Source organism: Onychostruthus taczanowskii, unplaced genomic scaffold (genome assembly GCF_017590055.1).
Source record: "Onychostruthus taczanowskii isolate IOZ18803 unplaced genomic scaffold, ASM1759005v1 scaffold20, whole genome shotgun sequence".
Classification (NCBI taxonomy): Eukaryota; Metazoa; Chordata; class Aves; order Passeriformes; family Passeridae; genus Onychostruthus; species Onychostruthus taczanowskii.
The window spans coordinates 3774471-3801286 of record NW_024499240.1 but is presented as its reverse complement, the minus strand read 5'-3'; the positions used below and the strand labels follow the sequence as shown (position 1 = coordinate 3801286).

The following is a 26816-nucleotide window of genomic DNA, read 5'->3' as shown; positions in this document are numbered from 1 at the left end:
AATAAAACAAAAGCAAAACCAAAAATATTATATAAAATGGAACCTGATTACTCCAAGTAAACTTTAAAAAAATCATGCTTCTAAGAACTTCTGTAAAAATGTGGAAGTGAACCAATGCATTTAATGCAAATTATGACTGTACCTTGTAAAGAAGTGTGAAGAGCACAATGTGCAGAGTTTTACAGTGCAAAAGCTTTACGAGACCTCTGTAACTTGGGTGTAGTGGTGTTCTCTTCTTGTAAGGAGGCCATGGGTTTCCAGGGAATTTGCCACTTTGCTTTAAGCTGTTGAAACAAATGTTAAATGTTGAAATCACTGTTAAACACTGCAATAATGTAGAAACCTGCCATTGCTATAGATAAACTTTGCTTTGTGTACCAAAGAGTAAACTAAATAAAAACAGATAAGACTACTTCAAGTAAGTTGTAAATGATTTTTAAACAATATATTTGGTTAAGTATTTTATCTGTGATGACATTCACTACTTTGTCTGTAGCCCTTCTGGTGTATTTTTAAACATTTATGGAAGAGTAACAGACTAAGACAACCAAAACTCTGATACTGCATGTAATTTTATAGACTATTTACTCAAGAACAAATCTGGGGCTTGAAAACACTGATAAAGTGATTAGCATTACCAGGCAGTGAAAAAAAAAATTGTTGTGGAATGAGCAAGAGCATGATGTTGCATTTCTAAAAATGATCCAACTTACAATGCAGTGTATCTGTCCATTGCAGACTGCACATCTCTGCGGTAAACTGTTCGAAGTATCACCATGACAGGGTCAAATTCCTTATCCCAAACTTCAGCTGTTGTTTAAAAGAAATTACATGTTAACATTCTCTTTTAAGACCTTACCACTTATTTTAGATTCTCTCCTTAACTAGCTTTAATTATGTCAATTCTATTATAGAATTTTTCCTGGCAAACTACAGCAATTTATAATAATTCTTACTAATAATACTTTCTATAGTAATAATTGCCACTCTTTATCAAACTAGAAAAATATTTTTTTGCAAAATTTTGATTGGTTTCAAAAATAAAAAAATAACACTCTATTAAGCAATCCCCAAAATATCATTTGTGTATGCATCTTGTTTTGCTCTTTCTCATTTCCAAGTACATGTGAGAAAGGCTTACATTATTTTGCACTTCATACATGGTAAGCACAAGCCTCTTCAAAGTAGGAAGTAAAGGCTGTGGAGCTGTTAGCAGGTGGATGATATTTTACCATTAAGTGTAGTGAACAAAACTGCTGCAACAACACAATTTCTTCTTCAGTATCAAAAATGGTCAAGCTTTGTTTTATAACTACTATTATGCATTATTTCAGCATTAAAATCTTAATTACTTCCATTTAATTTAGTAGCTCTAAAGTAACATCCAGAGTGGCTGTTCAGAGCAATCAGAAACAGAAAAGTCTAAACAGTCTATAAAAACATCCCATTTGATAGCCTTTTTTTTTTCTATTTACAAGTTAATTAAAAAACAAAACTAAGTTTCAATCTCAAGCCAAATGAAGACATTAATTCTATGAATTGTTTTGAAGTGTTTGGCTCCCATAACACAAAAAAATGAAGGCAAGATTCAATGACCTCGAAACGAGGAAGAAACCCAGCGGATACAGAATTTTAGCTCCACCAACAGGTGTAACGTAAAACAAGTGCTTACAACATTCTTCCAAGCTTCCACAGGCAGAAATAAGCAGCTTTACCACACCTCTGAGAATAATTTTCCCCAGGCATGAAGACAAGTGCCTATACTCACACCTAGTCATCTCTATATATTAACCCCTGCTGAGGCTAACAGTTCTACACATATCCTCATAGACTGCTGAGGGAGAACACCTAGCAAAGTTGCCATTATGTATTAGATACAATCAAATTTAGCCTGTGAAGGAAATCCACATTTTTTCTGAACAGAATTTAGTATTGCAGTCTGAAACACACATCAAGCTTGTTTGGGCTGCTAATGCTTAATGAGAAAAAAGGACTGAGTGAGCCATACAGTGAATATCAGAAATGCACATACAGCTCATCTTCAGCACACAAATCTACAGTGTGTAGAAAGAGCCTGGCTCTGGAAGTTGGATTGGGTTGGTTTTGTTTTTTTAAATGATGATTAATGGAAGCAAAATCTAAGGATCTGTGAACATCAAGTAGATTCAACCCCCTCAAACTTAGGGGAACTAGAGATTAGAAGATTAGAGGGAATTGATCTGATCATGACTTGCTTTAACTATGACAGACCACAAACTATAATTCTTAAAAGCAAAGGGTTTGAGAACCTATATAAACTTACAGGGAATATGAACACTTAAGATGGTAAAGAAAGCCATGCCAGCTTTTATTCCTGCAGAAGATTTTTCAGTTTTATCACTTTAAGAAAAAGGGAATCTGTATAGTGTCATAAATCACTTCATTATTCAATGCTATAGGGGAGATACTTAAGACAGTTTACCTCTGGAATAAATAGTTTACCTAAGTTAAAAAAAAAAACCAACCAAACTATATACAAAAACTCCAAACACTGTAATCTAGCATTAGATTACCTAAATATGAAGTGCTGTAATTAAAAACAACATAATCCATCTCTTTTTCCTTCACGTTGTGTTATGAAAATGACCAGCATGTAAAGAGCTCCAGAAACCAGACAGGACATAAGGAAATGCAGTTTACGTAACACTAAAATTAAGTTATTTTAGATACATGGGTGTTAAGCTGCCTAATTACACATCAAAGAACCAAGATGAATCAATTTCCCAAACTCTGGTTTCACAAAATTATTTCATTAGTTGTTAATTTGTACAAAAAAGCATTATTGACACTTCAATGTCCCAGTACAAAAACTGGCAAACAATTACAAGTTATTACAATACTAGTACCTACATTAATCACCACTCCCCCCCAAAAAATCCGTGAAACCAAATGGTTTCAAAATTGCCAGGCTCTAACCTTCCCCGTTCTTAAGGGAGGTATGTGGGGGAGGAAGGAGTTAATCTCTCCTCAGCTTTGCCATTAGCCTGAAGCACAACCAGAGCACATGGAGCATTTCAGATTTCTACAGGCTTATCTGCTTAGTGACATGACACAGTAATGGAACACTGAGTTCTTAAATTATTTCTCTCCTTTGATATACCAATGCTGTGCTGAGTCCAATTTAGATGACAAGCTGGTCAGGGAAAGAAACTTGTCATTTTTGCACTGTATGCATTGTAGAATTACAGAACAATACTCTGTAGTAAGTCTAGTCTGAACTTTTTTCTAGGCCCTCACTACTGACAGCAAAAAATGTTACAGCATACTAATACAATTAAGCAACATAAAATGAAGAATTATGTATCGTGGTATCTTTAATAGTCAAAAGGTGGAGAAGTTCAAAGAAAGTATCTTTGACATTTCACTAGTGCAAACAGCTCTAAACTCTACTAAATATACACCATAATTATTTAAATCATAGGAATAATAAAGTATGCAGTTCAATAACATTCAAATAAGATAATTTTTCATTTATATATTTTCTTTTGCTTTCTGAAGGTACCTGATTAGTATAAGCTCATTTTCATTCTAGATCAAAATCAATTTATTTAAGACTACTGATTTTCTTTAGCAATGCTCTTAAATATAAGCAATGGGCAATAATGAAAAAGTCAAGTTTTGTGGGGTTTTGGTGGCTGTGGTAGGTTTGGCTTTTTTGTGGGGAGGATGGGGGGCAGCTTTCAACACAGGTAGGTTTGGTCTGTTTTTTGGTTTTTTTAAGGAAAAAAAGCCCACTACAACAAAACCAAACAAACCCTGGTTAGACATCTTAACAATGACTATATTGCAAGAGAACACTGATCACCATACCTTTAGGTGTGTACATTCCTTGTTGCATGGAACCTCCAGGTTCAAAAACAGGGGCTTTAAAGTCAGCAACTGCTGACAGGACTGATTCAAAGCTTAAGCTTCCTGGAATAATACCACTTTTAGGATTAGGGTTTTCTGGAATGTAATGCTTACATTAAGGAAAGCAAAGTAATTTAGTTGCAGGACACACAATTTCCCTCCCCTCTTGATATTTTCCATCAGTCATTTCAGACCACATCTCAGCAGTGCTCTGTCCTTACCACAAGAGGTCTGCATGCTCCAGCTGCTAGGAACAGTAACTGTTACTGAAGAGAATCTAAGCCTCCCAGCTACGAGGTTAAACTTTTTAAAGTAAGACTTGCTACATATTTGGCTCTAGCTGTTAGTACTTCATGAGAAATAGAAACCACTGCCGGTAGCGGATATAAAGTTTCCATGATTGTCTTTACTTACAAACACTTTGTCTCTCTTCATAGGGAGAATATTTTGCATTTACATCCAAGTGCAGAAAAAGAAAGCAAATAGTTCAGGATCCATAAACACAATAAATAATTCTGGATCATGGATTCCACAGTTCTCATTTTTGGTAGCAATACTTAACTGACCTATTAACGTTACCCTAAAACACAAGCAGCACCCAGAAATAAGTAAACTTCTGCTCAGTGATAAGTGATCGCTTATATAAATTATTCACTTATTTTTGATAATTAAGTCATTCACCTAAGTGAATTGTTCTAAGTAATCACTTATTTTACATACTTGACTGAGTTACTAGAGCATATTATTATTAAAATTCTTATTATGCATTTGTTAGTCTCAATCTCATCCTTTCCTATCTTTACATTCCTAATATTTTTGCTTATTGCCCATACCTGGATTGCAAGCTTTTGTATGCAACCACAACAAGCTATTTAATTTTACCTACACACAAGAGTGACAGCAGGAAAACCTGCATATTTATAGTCAGCTGTCCAGGGACACAAACCCTATGCCTGTGCTAAAGGACTCAGTTTGCTCTTCTCTCCCCACAGCACATGCACTTCACTCTATTGTCAAAGCAACATGCAGGATTGCTATTATTTGCACTTTCAGCTATTGATAGCAAAAGTCAATGTAATGTAGACTGCCTGCTTTTTATATTGGCATGAACTTACCAAAAATCAAAGGCTCAAATCCACACAAATGTGATGATTTGCTAAACTTTCTACAATGTCATTGGAAAACATGTTTTACCTCATACCTAAAAGACTTCCAAAGACCAGTATAGCATTTTGTATCAAAACTAATTTAACCTATTAAAAAGTATTGTATTTATTGTAAGAAAAACCAAAATTGGAGCCTTTGCTAGTAAGTATAGACAGTATATACTGTGTGTGTATATATATATATAGTAAATATATACAAACACACCTTCACACAATTTTTTAATTATGTAACCTAGAAACATGTTCAAGTCTCACTACTATCCAGACACGCGTCATTCAGGCTCATTAGCGCACATATTCCAAGGATATGAGATCCAATAATGAACTGTGTGTCCTGTCATTCATACACAGTTGGGCTACCATCTCCGCTCTGAGGATCTCATCATCTGTCATTCCTAGAACAATGAAATGTAAAAAGCTGTTAAAACAGTACAATTCTAAGACACACATTCAATTTTCACTTAACATTAAAAGCATGTCAAACATGATACAAATTAATATTAAGTAATGATGCAGTGCCATAGAAATACAGGGGAAAAAAAACCGGGGGGTGTGCAAATATTATGAAAGGCACAATCTCAATCAGAAAATACCAGTATAAACTCAAATTGCTGTCTTTCTGGAAAAGATACAGAATCTTCATGTCATCACCTACACAAATCACCCACTTCCATTAAAGCCATTTTTCTCCATTTTATGTATTATATCTATTTCTATTTTATAAGGGATTAAAATTCAGTAACTGGCAAAGATGAAACTCAAATTCAAAGATGAAACTAAAATTCAGTAACTGCTAAAGATGAAACTGACTATTGAATGCTTTAAGTTATTATATGGTTAAACAGCTTTAAGGCACCAACTAAGTGCTGAATATAAATGAAGGTGTAATAATGTTATTTACATACAGATATTCTTAACGTAGTGACTCTTACCTAAATGTAAACGAAGACTTAACAAAAGGACCAAAAATGTTAAGGCTCCTTCCAGCATGGACCTTTCATGCTCTGAGTCAAGAACTGTATTTTGGTGTTGTGAAGCCATTGTTAACAGATCTACCACTTTAAATCTACATAGCAAACAGGAAAGTCAGAAACAACCATTAAGCATTCTCCAACATTAAAACACCAATGTGAAACATAGTGATAAACTCAGGATAGCACTCACAACAACCTAAAATGAAATACAAAAGCCCAAATGAAAACCCAAAGTACAAACAAACATACATGAAAACCCTCATCTTTTTTAATTTCAATTTTTATTTAACTATTGATGGAATGTGCTATAGCGATATTCACTCCACATGAAAACACCTTTTATTTATCAACATATAAAAACTAATGCATAATAATTGGTGTTCAAATCCTGATTTTTTTTTTTCCAGAAAAGTAAACATTCTGTGTCTCTTACTACTTCTTCCGGATAGAATATCCCAGCATACGAACACGTATGAAACTTATAAAATCCTAAAGATGTTCAGAAAACACGTACCTTCACTACTGCCCTGTAAATCAAAAGCCAATGCTGTTTAAAATCAAGAGACACCTCTTTCAGTAGAGTCCTTAGGTTTTAATTTTGTCTAGGGAGGGTTGTACCACTGAAGATATGTATCAGATATGCAATTTTTCTATCACACACTATAAATTAGCACAATAGCCAGCACAATATTGAACAAGAGCATTCATCTTTTAGTCCTACCTTTCAAAAACAGATGAAATAAAATAATCTGGGTCCAGTCTAGAGGCACAGACCTGTAGAAAGAGAGTAAATTAATTTTATTAAATTTATTCTATTCAATAGTTTGTAGGTAAATAATATTGGTTTGGCTTCTCGGAAAACATAACTTACTTGCAGCAGATAAATGTCAGGATCAATCATTGAATTGCAGAAATGAGACTGCACGTAAGTCATGGCCTGTCCTTTAATTTGTAGACCATTTCTAACCCACATATTGCTGTGAATTTCAGAAAGACTTGCCTGTGCAGGGAACATAAAAAGTTATAAACATTTCAGGGATGTTCAGCTACTCAGTTCAATGTTAGCAGATCATCAGTATATTATCACAGAAAAATAGAAATCATAGAACAGTTTGAATTGGAAGGGCCCTTAAACATTTCCAACCTTTATACCATGGGCAAGGACACTTTCCAGGTGCTTAAAGCCAGGTTGCTTAAAGACCCGTTCACCCTGATCTTGAAAACTTCCAAGGATGGGGAATCCTTGACTTTTCTGGGCAACCTGTTCCAGTGTCTCACCACCTTCACAGCAAAGAATGTCTTTGTGATATCTCATCTAAACTACTCTCTTCCAGCTTAAAGCCATTGCCCGGTGTCCTGTCACTACACATCATTGTAAGAAGTCCCTCTGGGGCTTTCTTGGAGAGTCATAGAATAGTTTGGGTGGGAAGGGACGTTTAAAGGTCATCTAGTCCAACCCCCTACAATGATCAGAGGTATCTTCAACTAGGTCAGGTTGTTTAGAGCCCCATCCAATCTAACCAGGGATGGGGTATCTACCAGTTCCAAGGACAACCTGCTCCAGTGTTGTACCACCCTCCTAGCAAAAAAAGGTACTACAGGTAATCTAAATCAACCCTACTTCACTTTAAACCCACTAAACCTTGTTCTGTTACAACAGGCCCTGCTAAAAAGTTTGCCCCCAGCTCTCTTGTAGGCCCCTCCAGAAGGCTACTCTAACGTCTCCTAAGAGCCTTCTCTTCTCCAGGGTGAACGATGCCAATTCTCTCAGTCTGTCAGAGGTGCTCCAGTCCTCTCATCATTTTACTCACTATCATTACACATATACGTGCGTACATATTACAACTTCATAGACTTTTTTATACTAATTTACTTCAGGAGAGTAAGAGATAAAAAGAACCACTGCAAGTTTATGAAACAGATGCCATACTTTCATATGAGAGTATATTTCAGACAACAGAAGTAATCAAAGACAAATGATGTGATTCATACATGTAGGTATTCCTTAAAATCTTGAAACTAACTCAAAATGAGGTATTGTGGTACCAAAATGAACCAAAAATTAAGACATCACAATTAAAAAGAGATTAGATCTAAAAGCAATGATTAGAAATACTACTTACTGCCACTTATGCACAAGTAAGTCCAAATTTGCAAATAAAATGTTGTGCATCCATTCTGGAAGTCACTCTCAATTTAAAATACAAAACTTCCAGGTTGGGTTTCTTGTCAACCTGCACTCCATTCTGTTCACATTACAATTTTATGTTTTCAGAGGATTGCTCCATCCTACCATATTCAAAGAGCTATAGTGAATACTATTATTATGTCCTTCTCAGAGTATGATAACTAATGCCCCATTTTTAATTTTGGAAATAGGAAGGGAAAAAAAAGATGTCACCCTAACTACTTGGTATATTGTACTTATTATTGTCACATACGGCTTGTTTTTATATTCCACAATTAAGACATACTTCCTATAGTTAAGTTAAAAGTCTACCCATACCTGAATCTGAAGTGGGTGAATCATTAGTTTCATCAGCATCTCCTGATCTGGCAGGATAGTGTCCAGATCTAGTTCTTGGCATTTAACAGCCTAGAAACAAATACAAGCATATGATGTGTTGAATGATTACATTCAACAGGGAATTTCCATCTTCTGTGAAACTACAACATGTGCTTACCTTACTTAAAAACATGGCAAAGTAACGGTGCAGTGGCAAATGAAAAGTAACTTGGTTAGGTGCTGGCTGAAAGTAAAATAAAGGTATTTAATATAATATATTGAAAAAACAAACATACAAATATCTTTGGCAAAACCACCAATGTATCTTCTATGTCTTCATTTGACAGACTTACTTTCCACTAACATAGCAGTACTTCATTCCCCTGTCTTTCTGATTATTCAGAAGTTTCCAAAACCTCAGACAGGGAGTTTCTCTCTTAGTGTGTCTCCAGAAGCTAATGGCACTCTGAGTTGACTAAATATTGCTTGCCAAGTGGTAAAGCTGCTCCCCAGTTGCCAAAGCAGAAGACTTCTGTTTTGCCCCTACTTCATTCAGCTCTTCATACAGCACAACAGTAGTGCATCCATAACGCTCCTTTAAAACTCACAGCTTAAGCTTGCACCAGCAGCTCTAAATCACCAAGACTACAGAAGAAAAAGGGTCCTAGGGCATAACATTTTAAGTATTAACTACAAACTCTAATTTCAGCAAGTCAATCCTTTTTTGATCACTAGCTTGAATAGCTACTTAAATTAACGAGAGGGGTCTGGGTGTAGGGAGTGCATCACCTTTTATATTTAATCATATTTTCACAGTGCTTTGCTTAAATTCACTAAGGATATTTACCTCATCTACAAAGTTGATAGCATCAAACCAGTCTTGAAGTGCTTCAAGGCAGTATCTGACAACATTGCGTGTGTATTCTTGTGTTTCCTGCAGTTAAAAGAAACCAGCACACTTGTATGAGCCAAAACAGTTTTAAGCGCCATTGTTTTCCTACTACAAGTAAATACAATTATTTCAAGAATATTTTTACAGTACACAGAAACACTGAAGCTGGAAAAGACCTCCAAGACCATTAACTGAACAAGACGTTGTCAACTAAACCACAGCACCAAGTGCCAGGTCCAGTTGTTTCTTGAACACTTTCAGGGATGGGACTCCACTACTCCTGGAGAGCCACTCCAATGCTTAACCACTCTTTCCACTAAGAAATTCTTGCTATTGCCCAGTCTGAACCTCTTCTTGCTGCAGCTTGATGTAATTTTCTCTTGTCCTGTTGCTGGCCACCTGTGAGAAGAGGCAAACTTGCACCTGGCTACACCCTCCTTACAAGGAGCTACAGAGAACGATAACGTCACACCTGAGCCTTCTCTTCTCCAGGCTAAACAACCCCAGCTCCCTCAGCTGCTCCTCACAGGACTCGCTCTCTAGGTGGTCCCAGTGCCTACTGTTGTTTAATTTATCCATTTACTTTTAGCTATAATTTAGAGCTGTAAGCATAAAAGAAAGTCTTTCCATGTAACCAAAAGGAGTAGCTAATGGCCTACAAGTTCTATCTACTTAAAAGGTTCTTATAGTTGGCTAACGCAAAACACCCTAAATGATACGATACCACAATACTGCATAGATATCAATGGTAAGCAAACCTTGTCATGATTGTATGATACAGCTGTGTAACAATGCCATAAACTACACTATATTTCAGGTTAAATCATGTTTCAGGACTAGAGCTGTACATTGCCTTCCAGGAGAGAAGCAGTCGTGCGCAAGAAGAAAAAGCAGAAACGAAGCTAAACCAAACTGCTCTGTCATCAGCAGAACTTGCAAAGACTCTTTTCTTAACAGATTTTTCCTTTAATCTTCACTTCCCCCTAAACAGAGTCCAGACTTGCCACACACTCTCAGGATATCCAATGACACACTTCTCATGCAAAAGGCAGCAGTGCTCACGCCAGCCAAAAGTTGTGCAAGTGGCAACTATTTCAGTCAGGTGCCTTTTCACACCAGGAAATACAACAGCCACGCTCCCATCCTGTTGCTCCACACTCTATGAAGGACTGGCTCTGCTGGCTTTCCCTATCCTATGAGACATGAGATTCCAACCCACCAGGTTTCACTAAGTAAGTACAACAACTAAGCTAGGAAATTTCTTTAACATTTTCAGATTTACTGATAATGACCAAAAGGTTCAAACATGTGGCTGAAGACATGACTTACAAGACAACTGGTGGAGGAGCATGGCCTTAAATAAAAGAACATCCCATTCCTAAGCAAAAATGAAAGGAACACTTCAAACAGCCAGAAGCTGTAATTTGGTTTTCAAAAACCAATGCAGACTTATAAATTGAAAAATTCACAATGTATCAATGTAATTTACATCACAGAAAGACTTTTACAACTGCCTGATTCAAACTATTCTAAAATCACATGGACTGCTTGTGCAGTTTCTCAGTGTGCAGTTCAATCTAGTCAGTACTGTCTCACTGACACTTAATTACCTTAATAAGCTAATTTCAAATACAAGTATTTATTTCACAGAAAATATGTTAAGTATTCCTAAAAGCTAATAGATTCTATTTTTGCTGTAACTTAATATAATTTACAGTCTAGAAAATAGCAACAAGTTTTTGCTCTAGTTTGGAGACCATTTGACCCAAGAGTTTTCGCCTCAAATTGATAGGAGAAGCACACAAACCCATAAATGACTCCATCTCCCATCATAATGAAATGTCTGTTCACAGACACAGCCAACATTAGGATGACTTATGCATCTCTGTTCCCACTGAACAAAGGCAGAATGACTCAGAGACATTTATCAAGTTCTTCATTAGATTAGAAGTTATTCCATATGTACAGTCATATGAAATGACTGCACACATCCTGAACTTGTAGCCTCAGTACTGGAGACAACAAATTATTTACAAGCATGAATTCTACACTCATACACAGAATCTGAGTTGATTAGAGTTTTATGTTATTTAAATAGACAAATACAGCCAAACCAAAGCCTCTTCAAACACAAGGCAGCTTTTTTAGGTTTGAGAATTCTAGAATAAGTCATGAATAAAACCAGGAATCGTGAGAGGGAAATGTTTGCCTTACCCTAACTTTGCAGTGTGACAGCAGACCCCACATTGGCTGGGCACAGGCTTCCAGCTCAGCAGCAAAGGCAGCATAGTATGTCTGTGATTCAAACTCCACGTGCTCATTTAACTCCCGTTTATTTAAATTCATACCTTCAAAGATTTAAGCAGAGTTATACAACCCAAGATTTAATTAGGGTTAAATGGAATGCAGTCTTTTTAGTATTATGCATTTACACACCTCTAAAAACAACTCCACAAAGTGTAAGAATCTATTTTATCTAGTGGAAGAATATTTGATAAAACAAAGTTTGAACAGAAATATACCAGAAAAGATAAAAGACTGGCTAATAACTGCAGTCCTTGTTGTTCAGGAGACATGAACTTCCACTTCGAATGTTACTCAGTCAATTAGAACATCTGAATGCTGGTCCTCTTTCTAAGCAAAACATTTATCAGCATCGAGATACACCATCTTAAAATATTATCTAATATCATTAAAAAAATTATATTTACAGCAACACTTACAAAAAGATACAGATTTATGAGTTTAATTTCCTGTATATTTAAATTTAGAACTTCACCAGTAAAACAGTTGAGTTTACAGTTGTGATCTGTACTTTAAGTACAGCCTCAGAATTCTTGCACCACAGATCTCAGTCGACTAAGTGTGATGTGACTGCTCTTCAACTACTTCACACAAGAAAAAGATCCATTAGATAATTTTTGTAATCTGTTTTCTAGAATATACTGTTCTCTTCAATAAATACAATCTTGTTCTCTTCAATTAATACAATGTTTTCAATAAATACAATCTTAATTTAACAGATTAAATATATACATACAGCACTGTAGGGACTTTGCTACAGCGAACACTATCTGTCTTAACATCCTTGTATTAGTACTGATTATAAAAGTCACATACCTTGAAAAAATGATACAAAATTCATCCATGTTACCAAAAGACCATGATCTTCCAAAAATTTCTTTGCCACACTTTGGTGTGAAAGTATGTTTATAAAATCACTAACTAGGGGCCAGTAAGTATTATTCTTCAGTAGTGCTTCCCCGCAATTCACCACAACATGTAAACTATTCTCTTCATCTAGATTTTAAAAAGAAAAAAACAAAACAAAAGGAGAAGACAAAGTCATTTCTTTAATTTATTAATAAAGTTACAAAAGGACGCAAAAATATCCATTAGGATGCACTGTAATGCTGGGGTCAGACACACAGAGAGAAAACTGCAGAAAACTAAAATTATTCTTTCATGGTACCTGAGGCTGTTTTTTCATCATGGACTGACCTACACAGTACAACCTCTAGAAAGTAGCACATTAGGAAAACCATCACAGCTATGGCTCTTCCAACACTTTTAATTATAAAAAAAACAAACAATACAATTCCTATTACAAACACCTGAATTCTACTTTGAATTTGACATAACCCCAGTGAGCAAGGTACCTTACAGTATTCAAGAAGAAATCTGGTGATCAAAATCTACACTGGCATGTTGAGTCTGAAAAAAGCAGAGCAAAACATTTAACATTTTCACTCTGAATTTGGGACAGAGAGAGGGGTTATGCAGCCAGTCCAAGACTAGGGAAGGAGAAGGTTCCTAGAAGAGGAGGATAAGAAACAGGGAGGGGGGGGCAGGTGGGGGATTTCTTTCCCTCCCACCCCAAATCACAGAAGTTCATCCTCTCCATCTGCCAAATAAATCTCTTTGTTTTCTTTTCATAAGAGGGAATCCTGGAAAGATCAGAAGGGAAACAGAATTGGTTCTGGATTCACAATCCAAGTGAAACAACTTCCAGTACCCATGTCAGTTAATATTCTATTTCCACAGAAAGAAGAACAGAAGAAAAGACACTTATTAAGATACTCCAGTCACTGGATGGTGAGGTAAAACCTCTATGTAGAGTGGTTCTCTTTGGCCTGTCCAAGAACAGGGTAGCATCTCTGACTGAATCTGCTGAAGGATTTTGCAAAGGACCAACAATTACATCTTTTCCAGTATAGATCAGACAAATGCAAAGTTACTTCAAGTGGATACTGCCATTGCCTCATTCAGAGTACTCCACAAGCCAGGGTTAATGCAAAGTCACTTTGAGATTTTCAAAGGATAAACCATTACCAAAACGTTTTCCTTGGGGCTATAAATAAAATCCTTTTCCCATATAAAGTTCATTAGGAGGAAAGTGCTGATAGAGAGGAAAAAATTCTATAAGAACATATGGACATAAATCTCCTTAGGGAGCCAGTTTTATTACCTGCATCTATGTTTCTACCCCTCATCCTTTCACACTAGGTGTGAGAGAGGTAAGCTGAGTTAGTAACACTTATAAAGTTGGTATCAACAGAGGCCAACTGTTTCATTAAAACAGTTTGTCCACAAACACCCTTAGTGAACTGTACATTTTAAACAGCTGTCAGCTGTTCCAAAGACTGTTAGGTTCTGTGAGCAATGCAAATTAAACATGCTGTGACACACACAAGTTCTGCTCCATGTCTTCCTTGCTCCTCTCAAACATGCTTTCTCCACTTATCCATTGGCTGGATTTGTAAATTTTGTCTCGTTCAGATACTAAAAAACCTATTGTTTACAGTAGCTGCACGAACAAAATTCTTCTTAATTTATCTCACCAGCATAGACTTCTCACTATTTCAGCATTATAAAAGATAACTTGAACTAAACACAAGATACAAGCTCAAAGAACTGCAAAAGAAGGCCATTGAGAATATGAGAGGGCAAAACCACAATAACAAATTTTATTATTTCTTTTCTGTCCATTTACAGTATGCCCAACCCCTTATACATAAAGCAGTGAGGGGAAAATGTTGTGAAAACACTGAAAAGAACCAGACATATCCCAGAGGTGGACATGCCAGTACTAGTTTACTGTTGGACTCAACAACCAACATAAAAGATTCTACAATTCTATAATGGTATCTTAGCTTAGAGAAATCACTGGTGCTGGGAAAAGAGTAATAGAACAGTGGAATAACTGCTCTTTTCTCACACATCTATCACAAATATATCTAACAATATTTAGCTTACCAGCTCCAGTTTACATCCATTAATTACCATGAAGATTCTTCAGAAAATGACTAATCATAGTCACAGCCTTTTTCTGCTGTACTGCAATTCTGATCCATTACAGAACCTTACCACCATGCTAGCAAGATCCCATACTGACCAAAAAGTAATACTCAAAAGATGCTTAGAAATAGTTTTAAATTACTTTTCACCAATACGGCATTGATTTAGCAAAAATCACCTGATATACAAACTGCTAAATATTCAGCATTTTCTTTTTAATATTGTAAAGCAGTCTATGTAGGGCAAGAGAAAAAATTTTCCTATTGAAGTGCTGCTGAACGAGGGCACTCCTGATAGCTAGGTGAGTGAGGATTTTCCATTTCTGCACAGTCATTTTGGTTTAGGCTATACATAGACTGGACTCTGAGAAAGGGATACTTTGGGAAAAAAAAATTCAATTTCATGCAGAAGTAATACTTATTTATCAGCAGCACTCAGCCTGTCTAGGGGCTACTTTCAGATTCAAACTAGGATAAAGAGGGCTGAGAGGTCTCTAGTCTGTTAGGCACGTAAAAGTGCAAATGACAGAAGTCAGCAAGATCAATTGTGCCATTTTCCTATAAGGACAGGTAAAACAAAGAGGGTGAAAACAGAACAGCTGTTTTCACTAAAGAAGTTATGCAATCTACAATAGCTCAAATTCAAACTGCCACTTTATCAAACAAAAGGTTGATCAAATTGCTATATTGACAAAATATTAAATTATTCACCTTTAATTACATCAAGGCAATCACAAGTTTTGAAACTTAAAACCATTTTAAATACTGCAAATAGCTTGTGAAAATCTTTGAAACTATTTTTTAAATTCATACAGGTCTCAGTTTATGTATATAATTTTTCATTCAAATAGTTGCTTATGCACTTCACACAACAAATTAAGTAGTGGCAAGGTAATAACCTGCATTCTAAACCATGTAACATTCCTAAAAAAAATCCCATACAAACCAAAGGATAAAATATTAGCATCACTCCTGATAACTACCTTTGTATTTCCAGGGAATTTTGAGACTCATCCTCTACAATATATTGCTAGATCCTGTACATTTTTGGAAAGGCATCAGAAAGGTGGATTGACCACCAAAGAAAGATTAAATTTGCTCTATAATCAATTTATTATTCATGTAAAGAAACAAACAAACAACTAAACCTACCTTGCAATTCACTTTTAATAAGGCAACTTTCCATCATGTACAACAGAACAGTGACCATAATATCCAGCAGTTGGCATTCTTCTGTTACTTGGCGTGCTAGTTCTTCATTGCTGAACAACTGAACACTGATATGCACAATTCTATTAGACATGGTGTCTGATTCATGGCTTTTCTTCAGTGTTTTCATAATAAAAGCATAATGCTGAACAAATGTTTTTGTAAAAGCAATCTGCAAATTATAAAGAAAAGTTGACATTAATAAGCATCATACAAAATGTATAGCTTTCTTTCATTATAAAATATTCCTTTATGAATGTATCATCAACATACCCTGGGAAACACGGGTTGCTATAACAAACCAAAAGTGATTACTGTTTTCTAGAAACAGACCAAAAGAAAAGACCTATTTATAGGGAGGGGTATCTTAGGCTGCTAATTTTATTACCTTTCTCCAGAATCTAATCATCTCATTCTGTACTTTCCACACTAAAGAAAGCCAACCTAGAAATGTTCAAACAAGGAATACGTCTCAGCATGCCCATGAAAGTAGTAAAGTTCTAAAAATTAATTTATCCTAAATTTGTACATGTTACAACAGGACGTCCTAAAATGATACACTATGAACAATTAGTTTAGTAGTGCCTTATAAAGCTGCCTTATCACTCGCAGTCATCTAAGCATGATGTTTTAATTTCTAACCATGAAATAAGGTTTTAATTCGTTTTCAAGCAAGACATTTCTACACTGATTTTCATTTCTACTGTCATAGCATCCTATACTTTTGAAATAAACCTTTAGTGCTTTTCCCTCAATAACTAAATTAATTATGCAGCTTTGTTATTCTTCACAGAACTGTTAGTGTTTTTTTTAACCAGACTGTTATTTAAATGCATTGTACATATAGATATATAACAATCTTAGTACAGTTCTGTATTCCACTCCATTAGCCTCAAAGTGCATTATTATTATTATTATTATTATATATGCAACCTTTTCAATGCACATACATGAACATATCTGCTAGCTTTGAAATCACTTCTCACTTAGTACTTTAGGTTCTCAATGAACACCATCTGGACTTGCTTGGCTTAGTAAGATGACAAGCTGTGTAGTGATAAAAATCCAAAGTCTAAAAATCCCTTGCCTATTCCTTCTGGAAGCATTAATCTTTCATAAGCATAAAATTACAAATTTTTAAACCACACTCAGTAGCCATGCTTTCACCAGACCATATACAGATCACTATTGGATCTGCCTTAGATTCAGTGCTCCCATATTTTTATTATGGCACTATCATGTTATTATCACCTAAAAAATACTTCCAAAAATATTATGACCTAATTCTGCTGTTAGGTACAGAAACTGCTTCTCCCAGCAATTATGCCCAAAGATAAAGTTGCTGATGCAAGAAACTGAACCAGGGTGAGAATGGGGATATCACTTCAGGAAACACTGCAAGAATACTCAACTTGCCTTCCATACCTGGCTGGCAGTGATGGAAACCTGTGTAATAATGACTGAAAGTAGGTTCCACAGATAGCACCCAGCAGTGGTCACGGTTTTCACCTAAAGCGTTTTTGGCACAACGTATTCTCAACACTTGAGCAAAGTTAATACAGTATCATTCTGGTATTACTGATATTCCCATCACATAATTTCCTTTAAGTTAAAGGCTTGAAACAATTTTCATCACTGGCATTAGCACTTATCATCAAGACTGTCACACTAATGTTATTTACACACTAATTCACATTAATCCTCAGACAGAAATTATGTAGCAGGTATTTTAAGAAGTTAGTATATTAACACTGCTAGTAAAAGAATATATTTTATTTATGTATTACTTCCTCACATTGTATTACGTTTAAAAAGGATTTTTTGGTTCTGTGATGAAGAAACTGTTTTACACAGCACGCTCCATTCAAGCTGACTGCAAAAAGCAAGGTCCTTCTTTAAGAACAAATTTTGGATATTTTTTTCTTTAGTTTATATTGGCACGCATCAAAATTTTTTGTGCCTCACTCGTTTACAATAATGAACTTCTGAAAGCACTGTAAATTTGCCCTCACTACAGTATAATGGTAGAGACTCTGTAAAACACTTAACTAAAGGAAAGACAGAAGCTTTACTCCTACATTCATTTGCACGTTAAACAAACAAATACAACCCTTTCCAATTTTGAGTGGCAGAAACTAAACTCATTCCAGAAGTTAAGAAGCTGAAATACTGTGGTAAACTGCAGTCAGTACATACAACCAGCCATAGCAGGCCAAAACAGTCCTTCCACATATCCTTTCTTTCAGTGGCAAAAGCTATATACACAACTAAGGAAAAATATAGAATGCAACAAGAATGCAATTTCTGTCATAACATGTTTCCAAATACTCAGCTTCCAACCTTCTGTAAGAAATGGGTCCTAAGACAGACATGCTTTCTGTGCATCTAATTATCTTTACTGACTTACTCTCTATGGTCTTGAGCAGCTTTTAAATTTCTACCTATAGAAAAACAAAGTTAATTTTTTCAGCTAGCCTTTCCTCTTGGTGACCGCTTAACTTCAATTCCAGAACTCTTTGGAGACTAACAACAACCCCATGCTTCAGTTAGAACTTACATCTCCCATGTTTATATTCTCAATGCTAAGATGGAAAGTATTTCTGCCAGCTGAATGCTGCACTAAAATTAATGTTCCAATAGAAAAACTGCTCTACAGAATTTGTAGAACAGCATATCCAGGAGTTAGTGAAGTCCTATTGCTGTAACAGCTGCCCCAAGAGTCACTATGGGAGGTGCCTGACACACCACAGCATTTCTGTTAATTATGTTTGTTGATTCATTATGTCTACCAGATGCTTTTGCATTTTTCAGCAAGATTTCAGCAAGGCTCTGCTCTTGGATGATTTACACTCTTCCATCATCTTCCTGTTTACTGCCAACACATTCTTTGCCTTCTCCTTGGTCACATGAAAGTCTCTTTCTTGGGCCTTTTGTTTTTCCTCTTGTCCATACCATAACACCTTTAATTTCTTGGAAGCGTCAATAAATTTTTCTTCTGCTTTCTTTTTCTTCACTTGTAAGTCTTCCAAGCTTCAAATGTCAGAGAGTGATGGAAGGGATGCCTCAAGCACAAATCTGTAAGGCAAAGACCACACTTTTTTGTTGTGCTATCTCTCTCATTTGCCAAAGTGGGGAGACAGGGAAGAGCTAGTCAACCCAGGGTTTTAGCCCACCCCTTTCAACATCTCTTTTCAGTACTGGGAATCCTTGAAGGGAAGTTTGTTTTCCTATTTCAAAAAAAATCTGTGTAACTGAGATTGCTAGTGGTTCAGAGACTGCTGTACAGGGTAATGATGGATTCTCATATGCTTATGCTGCAGGTCAGAGATTTCAACAATTTCAAAGCATATACAGATAGCCAGCTCTGTGCTCTGTGTCCAGCCAGCTCCCTCAGTTTATTAGGAATCCAACCTAGCCGAGTTCTGCTGATTTAATGAGCTAAATCACCTCACAAAGAATCAGATAAATTGCACAACAGCAGATACAGAAAAAATTAGAACAGTACATGTAGTGTAGATGGGATGAGAGAAAGTAGCAGAAAGCTGAGAGATCGTTTGGAAGAGTTTAAATCCCTCGAGGTATTGCTGCTGTTTGAGAATGCAGTATGATTCATCAGGAAACAAGCTTTTCTTTCAAAAAAGCTAAATGGAAGCATGTAAGATAAAACATTCTTCTAACTCATCCCAAAATGCTATGTTTTCTCTTTTCCATGCAAAAGGCAGAGCCACCCCTTGTAAATTAACCACAGGCCTCATAAACATGTTTGAAATTTATGCAGCATTGACAGTTTTGCAACAAAGCAAAGGTATCTTGCAAAAAAATAGTTCACTGCCTCCCTAGACTGCTATGTGATATATTTCATGCTCTGAGTTTCCTTACTACTTAAAAATGCCATTTAGACAATCACAATTAAACACAGATACTAAAAAAATTTTGAACACTTGGTATTTGTGCTTCTACTAAAGCTTTAACATAAGAATTAACTGTTTAATGAAAAACAATATGAAATCCTTAACAAAAAAAACAAACAACCAAAAAAGTTTATAAAAACCTTTCAATCTGAGCATGCAGTATTGGTGGGTAGAAAATGGACTACTTCCAGTTAAAGGTGGCAGTCATTAGAGACCAGTTAAAACCATGATCTCCGTTCTGAGTGAAGAAAGATAATGAATAGAATAAAGAAAGTCACTGAATACTATGGCTCATTGTCAAAGGAAGAAAGATCCCACAATCATTAGAAGCTGATGTTATTACATGGTACAGTTGTAAGGGAAACACAGGAACACTTACCAGATTCTTCTGCATGCTGCTAGCAGCTGGGTGTTTTTACAGGCAGGAATTTAGCTGGCAATGGATCAGGAGAACTGGATGTCCATGTGTGTGTCCAAATATCAAGAAGAATTCAAGCTTCACAGCAATGGATCATCAGTTAAGAAGTCCTAATGTCTCCTCATGTATTAGCTGAATCTAAGACCAAGACGAATCTCTGCTGGTATCCCAAATCAAAATGGTATCTTGAGATGGACACAGTAGTGCTCAAGGCCCATATCCTGGCTTTTTCTTCCTTGCAAGCTATCTTCATGTCCTCTGTTTTGATGCAGCAAGGTTTTAAGGGGGCACAAATACAGGGTTGTCCCATTATAAACAGACATTTTTGAAGAAATCTGCACGCCCGGACTTCAGAATTTCTTGATTTTTTCCTCCCAGCAGGCATTGAGAAGGTCCAAAATATTTGCATGGCTCAAGGGTATGACATGATCAGAGCAAAATGTTAAGCCTGATTGCTATGTATACTAGGTCTTGGGAACATGTGGAGCAAACAACCAAACCTGGCTGCACACCAAGATTTAAAACAGGAAGATGACATCCAGTCTCCACAACTCTGGGCCAGGAGATACTTCATAGGGACAACTGAAAAACTCTGTAAGGAAGCACCTGGAAGGCTGCCAACATCACCTAGGGCATAGCTGCAGCAAGAACACTCACACTGTAATGGCCTGTGTGGGAAAACCACTGCCTACTACAATAATTGAAACAGGAATGAAATCACTGCAATTATTCCCTAATCATACCACACTACAGAATCATACAGTCCTGATCCACATGTTTTAAGTGATAAAAACCAATTTACAATGTAAAATAAAATGAAACAAAATCCAACACATGCAAACATGCACTAACAGACAAAATGGAAAATAAACCATGAAATCAAAATTAATAGTGCTGCTCCAGATTTATCCATCTTGTTTTGTCCACACTGGTTTTCAAATATTAAACTTAGGAACTTCTTATCAAATACTCAAAACAAGGTAAAAGATCTGCATTATTTTACTGCTTATTATTCAAACATAAGCATACATGGTGTCATGCAAGGGATAATACACACTAAGTGTGTGAATATAAAAAGACACTTAGGTTTAAATGAAGTAAGGCCAAGTACCTTATAATCTTGATCTGGCAGCATGTTGAGTAAGAAAGTCACCATCTTCTGTGGAAACTCATATTTTATTGTCCAAAACAATAATTCTTCTAGAAAACATTTATGCTTCAAAACATCCATGATAGACTGATCTGCATAAAAAGTTGAAGCAGGGCATGTGTAATGCAGTAAGTTTTAAAACTAAGAACAATAACAGTGTGGTTGCACTCATATAGAAATTCAGGAACAAAAATTTAAGAATGTCATAATTTATTTCGTAAATAATTTCTTTTTCAACACTGGGAAAATGAAGATCACCAATACTGCAGAGTGTCAGAGTCTGTAACTACAAAAAGAACCTTCCAGAGAAGCCAGTGAAAGTTTTCGGTACAATTCTACCACAGAGCACAATCTTCATTGATTGCATTGAATCAAATCACCTTACCATAACAGCTGCACTGATTATAATGGATGACAGCAAATTGCACAATATTTATACAACTACTTAACCAAAGGAAACACTGTAGATGACTACTTAACTGAAGTTAAATTACCAAAACAACAAAATACAATTTATGATTAAGTGATGAATTCTATTACCTAAACAACACTTTACCAAGCTCTAAACAAAACAAATAGAAGCAGTAATGTATCCTTAATTCTTACTTTCAAAGCAGTACATGCACTGACTGGCCAACCACTAAGTTGTTTTTTAATAGAAAAGCTGGGGGTTTTTAATAGAAAAATTACCATAACCAGATAATCAGGAGGCACTAGCTCCTGATGGTCGCAGGAGAGACAGTCTCATCTTTCCCCTTTTCTGCCCATTCACTCTGCCCCTTTACTCATACTGATAGTAGATCCCTGTGGGGGACCTACATAGGAATCAAGTCCAGGACCTTTTCATTTTGTCAGCTCTGTTTTCAAGCAGATCAGATTCCTGACTGCAAAGCTGCAATCTGACCTTTGCTACAAAAAACTGCATTAAATGATCACTTGATAGAGCATAAATCATATGAACTCTGTTTTTAAAAAACTAAAATATAAAGACTCTTCATTATCATTTTTCAAGAGGTTGATTATTTATGCTTTACAACTACAACAGGTGGTGTTCACTCCAGTAACATATGAGGACTAAAGAATAAAGTAATAATACTACTAATTCTCTACACCTAGAAATCAACTACACCTGAGGATATGTAACTCCACACAAAATCACATATTCCAACAGCAGTGCACGAAGTGCTCCCATCTGCACACATCCAAAAGCATTTACCCTGAACATCATCTGGCCTTGAAGACTCACATCTTCATTGAAGTGTGACAGCTTTAGAGACTGCACTGGATAGCTTTGTGCCTGTTCTAGGCAAGACAGACATTTGTGCTCTTCCTAAGCAGGAATTACCTCAATTTTCTACCATCACCAAGTGTGAGAGTTCCCCAGGCAAGTAACCAATTTGCCCAGACTTAAATTTTAGGGTTCTCCTCAAGACTTAAGCAAGTCACAAAAAAAAAAAAGAATATGTCTTATTCAATATATTTGACAAGCATTGATATAAAACATTACCTTCACAGAATCATAAAATATATTAAAATATTACAATATTTTGTAATATGACTAAATATTAAACTATTTTGTGAGGCATTAAAAATGACCTACAGCAACAAACATATGATGCTCATTTATGCTCTCTTCCTCAACTCTCGCTATGAAGTTGCCCGTGTGATTTGACTGCCCACGAAAGCTTGGTGACCAGGCAAGACTGAAGTCCTCCGTCCACAGAACAGAGCACAAGTTTAGGTACATCCAAATGTGTCTGAGTGAGAACACCAGGCAAGGTGAGGGCACAACACTGCATCTGTCACTGAGTGCGCAGCTTTCTCTGACACACAGCATGGGTGAACAGTGCATATCCAATACTTCATGCAGCAGTTTCAGGCAGGGACACAACAACACGCATCTGCTTACACCTGCTATACAATTTGAGTAGGCAGGATGCTCTTACCAAACCTGGAAAATTTGTCAAGATTGCTGGGACTAATGTTCCCACACTTCTGAGAAGCATCACTAGATTTTAAATTGATTTTTAAAAAATAGTGCCTCTAGGTTTAAAAAACATCTGGTATTTCAGATGGATGCAGGATGAAGTTTTAAAACAGAGTAAAAAAAAATTCTCAGTACTCAGTCCCATACCTGTATGAGTGAACCTCAGCTTAAAAACTGTACTTTCTTTAAAAAAATATTTTATCCTTTCTTTGTGCCACAAAACACCTCTGGAATATAAGACAGCATTCCAATATACCCACAGTATATAATTCTGGATGAAAACAGTACCAGTGCAGAGCTAGGAAGGGATAGGGAGTTTGCTTATATGGAAAAGGTAAATCTGTTTTTATTTAATACTCAGTTTTCCAAAATTTTCTTTTCATACTCAAATTTTATACCCTATTGGACATAAAATATGAATACTGAAAACTTCAGAAAACTATTTGATATTTAATAAAAACAGATTTGATATTTAATAAAACTATTTGATATTTAATAAAAACCCTTCCCCCTTTGGCAGACTCCCTCTTCTGGGGCAGATATTAGGAGCTATCAACATCATGATCATAGTCCATGTTGGGATACCTCAGAGGGGGAAGACTACAATCCTGGGGGAAAATGAAATGTGGAATTCAAGTATCACTTATCCTGAAATGCCACTGCTGATATTGGTTTTCTGATCAGGAAGCTTCTAAATCTGGGCTTCCTCCCTGCCTCTTTCCCTAATTAGTTATTAGGCATCAGAACACCAGCATTTTTTTCTTGTGTTACTTGACTCTAATTCAACTTTTAGACAAGCTAACAGCCTCTTAAATCCAAGTAAGAGAACTTTCCTTGGATGCCTCTATTTCCTGCATTTCTCCAAAACTACTGCCTCTTCCACATCTCTACCACAATCTTTCTCACACCATTTTTAAGATCACCTCTAAACAACACTGTTGTCAGAACATTTAGTTCTCTGCTTTTTCAGCTTTCTCATAATTTTTCCTTTAATATGGAAACACTAGAAGCAATCAATCTTATTTATCCATACTCCTCATATCATACTATTTCATTGACTCATGAACCTCTGCATTTAAAACTCAGGCTCCAAACCTTCATTCCAGAGACATTCCAGAAACTTTAATCCACTTCAATTCACTACAATTCCTCCACCCAAATATTCTTTTCTCAAGGCTTTCAATTCTTTGCACTTCCAATGTCAGTCTCCTCACACTCATAAAAGAAAAAAAAAAAAACCAAAAAAAAAACCCACACAACCAAAAAAGTCTTCTTTATTTAACAATAGTATTTAAATATTATTAAACACTTTCTAGCACAGAAACATGTCAAGCACAAGACAGAACTACCTTGTCTAGCCTATGGTTATTCTTGAATTAAAACTTGCACTGACCTCAATGTGAATGCTACTCATGTTGGACTAGAAACTGCAAATTCAAGCTAGAAAAATAACGGAGTGGTTTCAAGAGAGACTTCATTCAAGTATTTTATCTGAAACATTAATAAACAGTACAAAAAGACCAACCAGAATCAGAGAGAACCATTCTTGCCTGGCCGTAAACACAATCATACTGCACAGCAGCACAATCAAAAAAAATTGCTAAGAACAAATACATCAAACACCTGTTTTGTAAAGCTATATTGCTGCCTTGATAGGCACACAGTGTAAACTGAATGAATTTTTGGAGGTCAGCTTACAACACAGAGGTGACAAAATGGTCAGAGTCCCAGACAGAGGTACTCACTCAAGGGAAATCTAACCTGCCAATTACCACATTTTCATTTGCTACTCCTTTTTAGACTTTGTTATGTTTAATAGCTGTCACATGCAGCACTACAGTGCTCAGGAAGTGAATTGAGTATCCCCGGATATTTTTAAGCAAACATAAAGCAAACATGATAACTGAGATCAGTACGTTATAAATACCTTTGGTGGTGCTGCTTAGTTTCACCCTCTTGCGCTTTCCCACACCTTGGCTACCATCCTGGTCCTCCTGGGGTAGAGGAAGAGTTTTAAAAATTGACAATCATATGCTTATAAACTTATTGCCAAGAAATGGTAAGCTCTCAAAATTCTGGTTTAACTACCAAACTAAAACAGAGAAGCCTTCAATATATTCTTACAAGAAAAACACTTTTACTATTTAAAGGAATCACACATTGTGTGCAACCTTTTAGATAAAATCAATTTTTTAATTGTCTTTTTCTCCCTACAGGCAGCCTTATTATCCACATTTATTTCATTTATTTTGTAAGGTTAGTTGCTTTGATTTCTAAAACTGATTGCTACAAAAGTTTAACACTATAAAATTTCTAATCTTTGCACATCTATGATTTTACCTTATCCACTGTAGGTTTTGTTTCACAGAAAAAATACCAGCCAATATATTGTGAATCAAAGTTGGCAACATATATAATTAGCTATATACTTTCTAATCAATATAAACTTTTGATGCATTTTTGTATAAAGATGTATTTTTGAATAAAGTATTTTTGACACCTTTAAGAGGCCAATTCTGACTGCTTGATCCCTACAGAATAACAGAGACACTTTACACAGGCACTTGTCATCTGAAGCTTTCAAGGTACTCCACAAACTAAAGAGCAAAGGTTCCAAAATGTAATACAAGTTAAAAACATCTCCACCACCACTTCACAAAATCTAACACTGCATCTTAAAAAAGCAAGTGACATTACAGGAGCATATTAAATGTTGCATGGATCTTTGCCAACACTGGTAGTCCTAATGAAACTAGAAATAAAGATTCTTACTGCAGCTAATAAAATGAGATATAATTAATGCAGATACCTACTGTTAAAAATAAGTACTCGATATCCTTCTCCCCTAACCAAATGCCATGTTTTACTTACAAATTTCTCTGGAATTATAATGAACCTGAATCTCAAGAAGTTACTATCCTTCTTTGAGGAAGAAGATTGTTCACACTTTATATCTAAGGACTGACCACAAGTATGGTGTAAACAAAAGGTCTGATTTTGTCTACCCTTTCATTTCCTCCATCTGAAATTTCATTTTAAGATGGACACACAATTGAATACTTAGGCATCCTGTGGTCTTTGTGAACACAGGGTACCTTCGGCACTTCCATCAGGAATGAGTCAGTAAGTTCTCAGGATGTTGCCAGTCCCCAGTCACAGGGGCCATGTATTCTCAAGAAAAAAATCAGACTTGCTGGGATATTACTATGAACTGCAGGACTCTGTAACTCAAGTCTCCTGCCCTGAAAAAACCACCAGTAAAGAAAGTTAATTATTTATTTTATAATCTTTTTCTTAATCATGAGCTGCTTTACAAATACAAATTACTGAAAAGGAAGTTCACACCTTTCATCCAAAATTCAAAATAGACTGTGCAGATGGAAAGCTGAAATGCTTATCAGAAAAATAACATTCCTCT

The 26816-nt window shown here is 36.0% G+C and overlaps 1 protein-coding gene across 4 annotated transcripts in view; it reads right to left on the bottom strand.

Moving 5' to 3' along the window:
• The window catches only part of UBR3 (ubiquitin protein ligase E3 component n-recognin 3), a 104125-nt gene that overhangs the window by 61197 nt on the left and 16112 nt on the right, over positions 1 to 26816 (bottom strand). For all 4 annotated transcript variants that reach the window (XM_041403192.1, XM_041403194.1, XM_041403195.1 and 1 more), the window contains exons 6-20: positions 25326 to 25392; positions 21373 to 21503; positions 15876 to 16104; positions 12547 to 12726; positions 11641 to 11774; positions 9382 to 9468; positions 8713 to 8778; positions 8535 to 8624; positions 6900 to 7028; positions 6750 to 6802; positions 5987 to 6120; positions 5364 to 5449; positions 3850 to 3991; positions 714 to 810; positions 143 to 284 (exon numbers count right to left, since the gene is read on the bottom strand). In XM_041403192.1, coding sequence (XP_041259126.1) covers positions 143 to 284; positions 714 to 810; positions 3850 to 3991; positions 5364 to 5449; positions 5987 to 6120; positions 6750 to 6802; positions 6900 to 7028; positions 8535 to 8624; positions 8713 to 8778; positions 9382 to 9468; positions 11641 to 11774; positions 12547 to 12726; positions 15876 to 16104; positions 21373 to 21503; positions 25326 to 25392 — 1767 coding nt within the window. The remainder of the gene's footprint in view (positions 1 to 142; positions 285 to 713; positions 811 to 3849; positions 3992 to 5363; positions 5450 to 5986; positions 6121 to 6749; positions 6803 to 6899; positions 7029 to 8534; positions 8625 to 8712; positions 8779 to 9381; positions 9469 to 11640; positions 11775 to 12546; positions 12727 to 15875; positions 16105 to 21372; positions 21504 to 25325; positions 25393 to 26816) is intronic.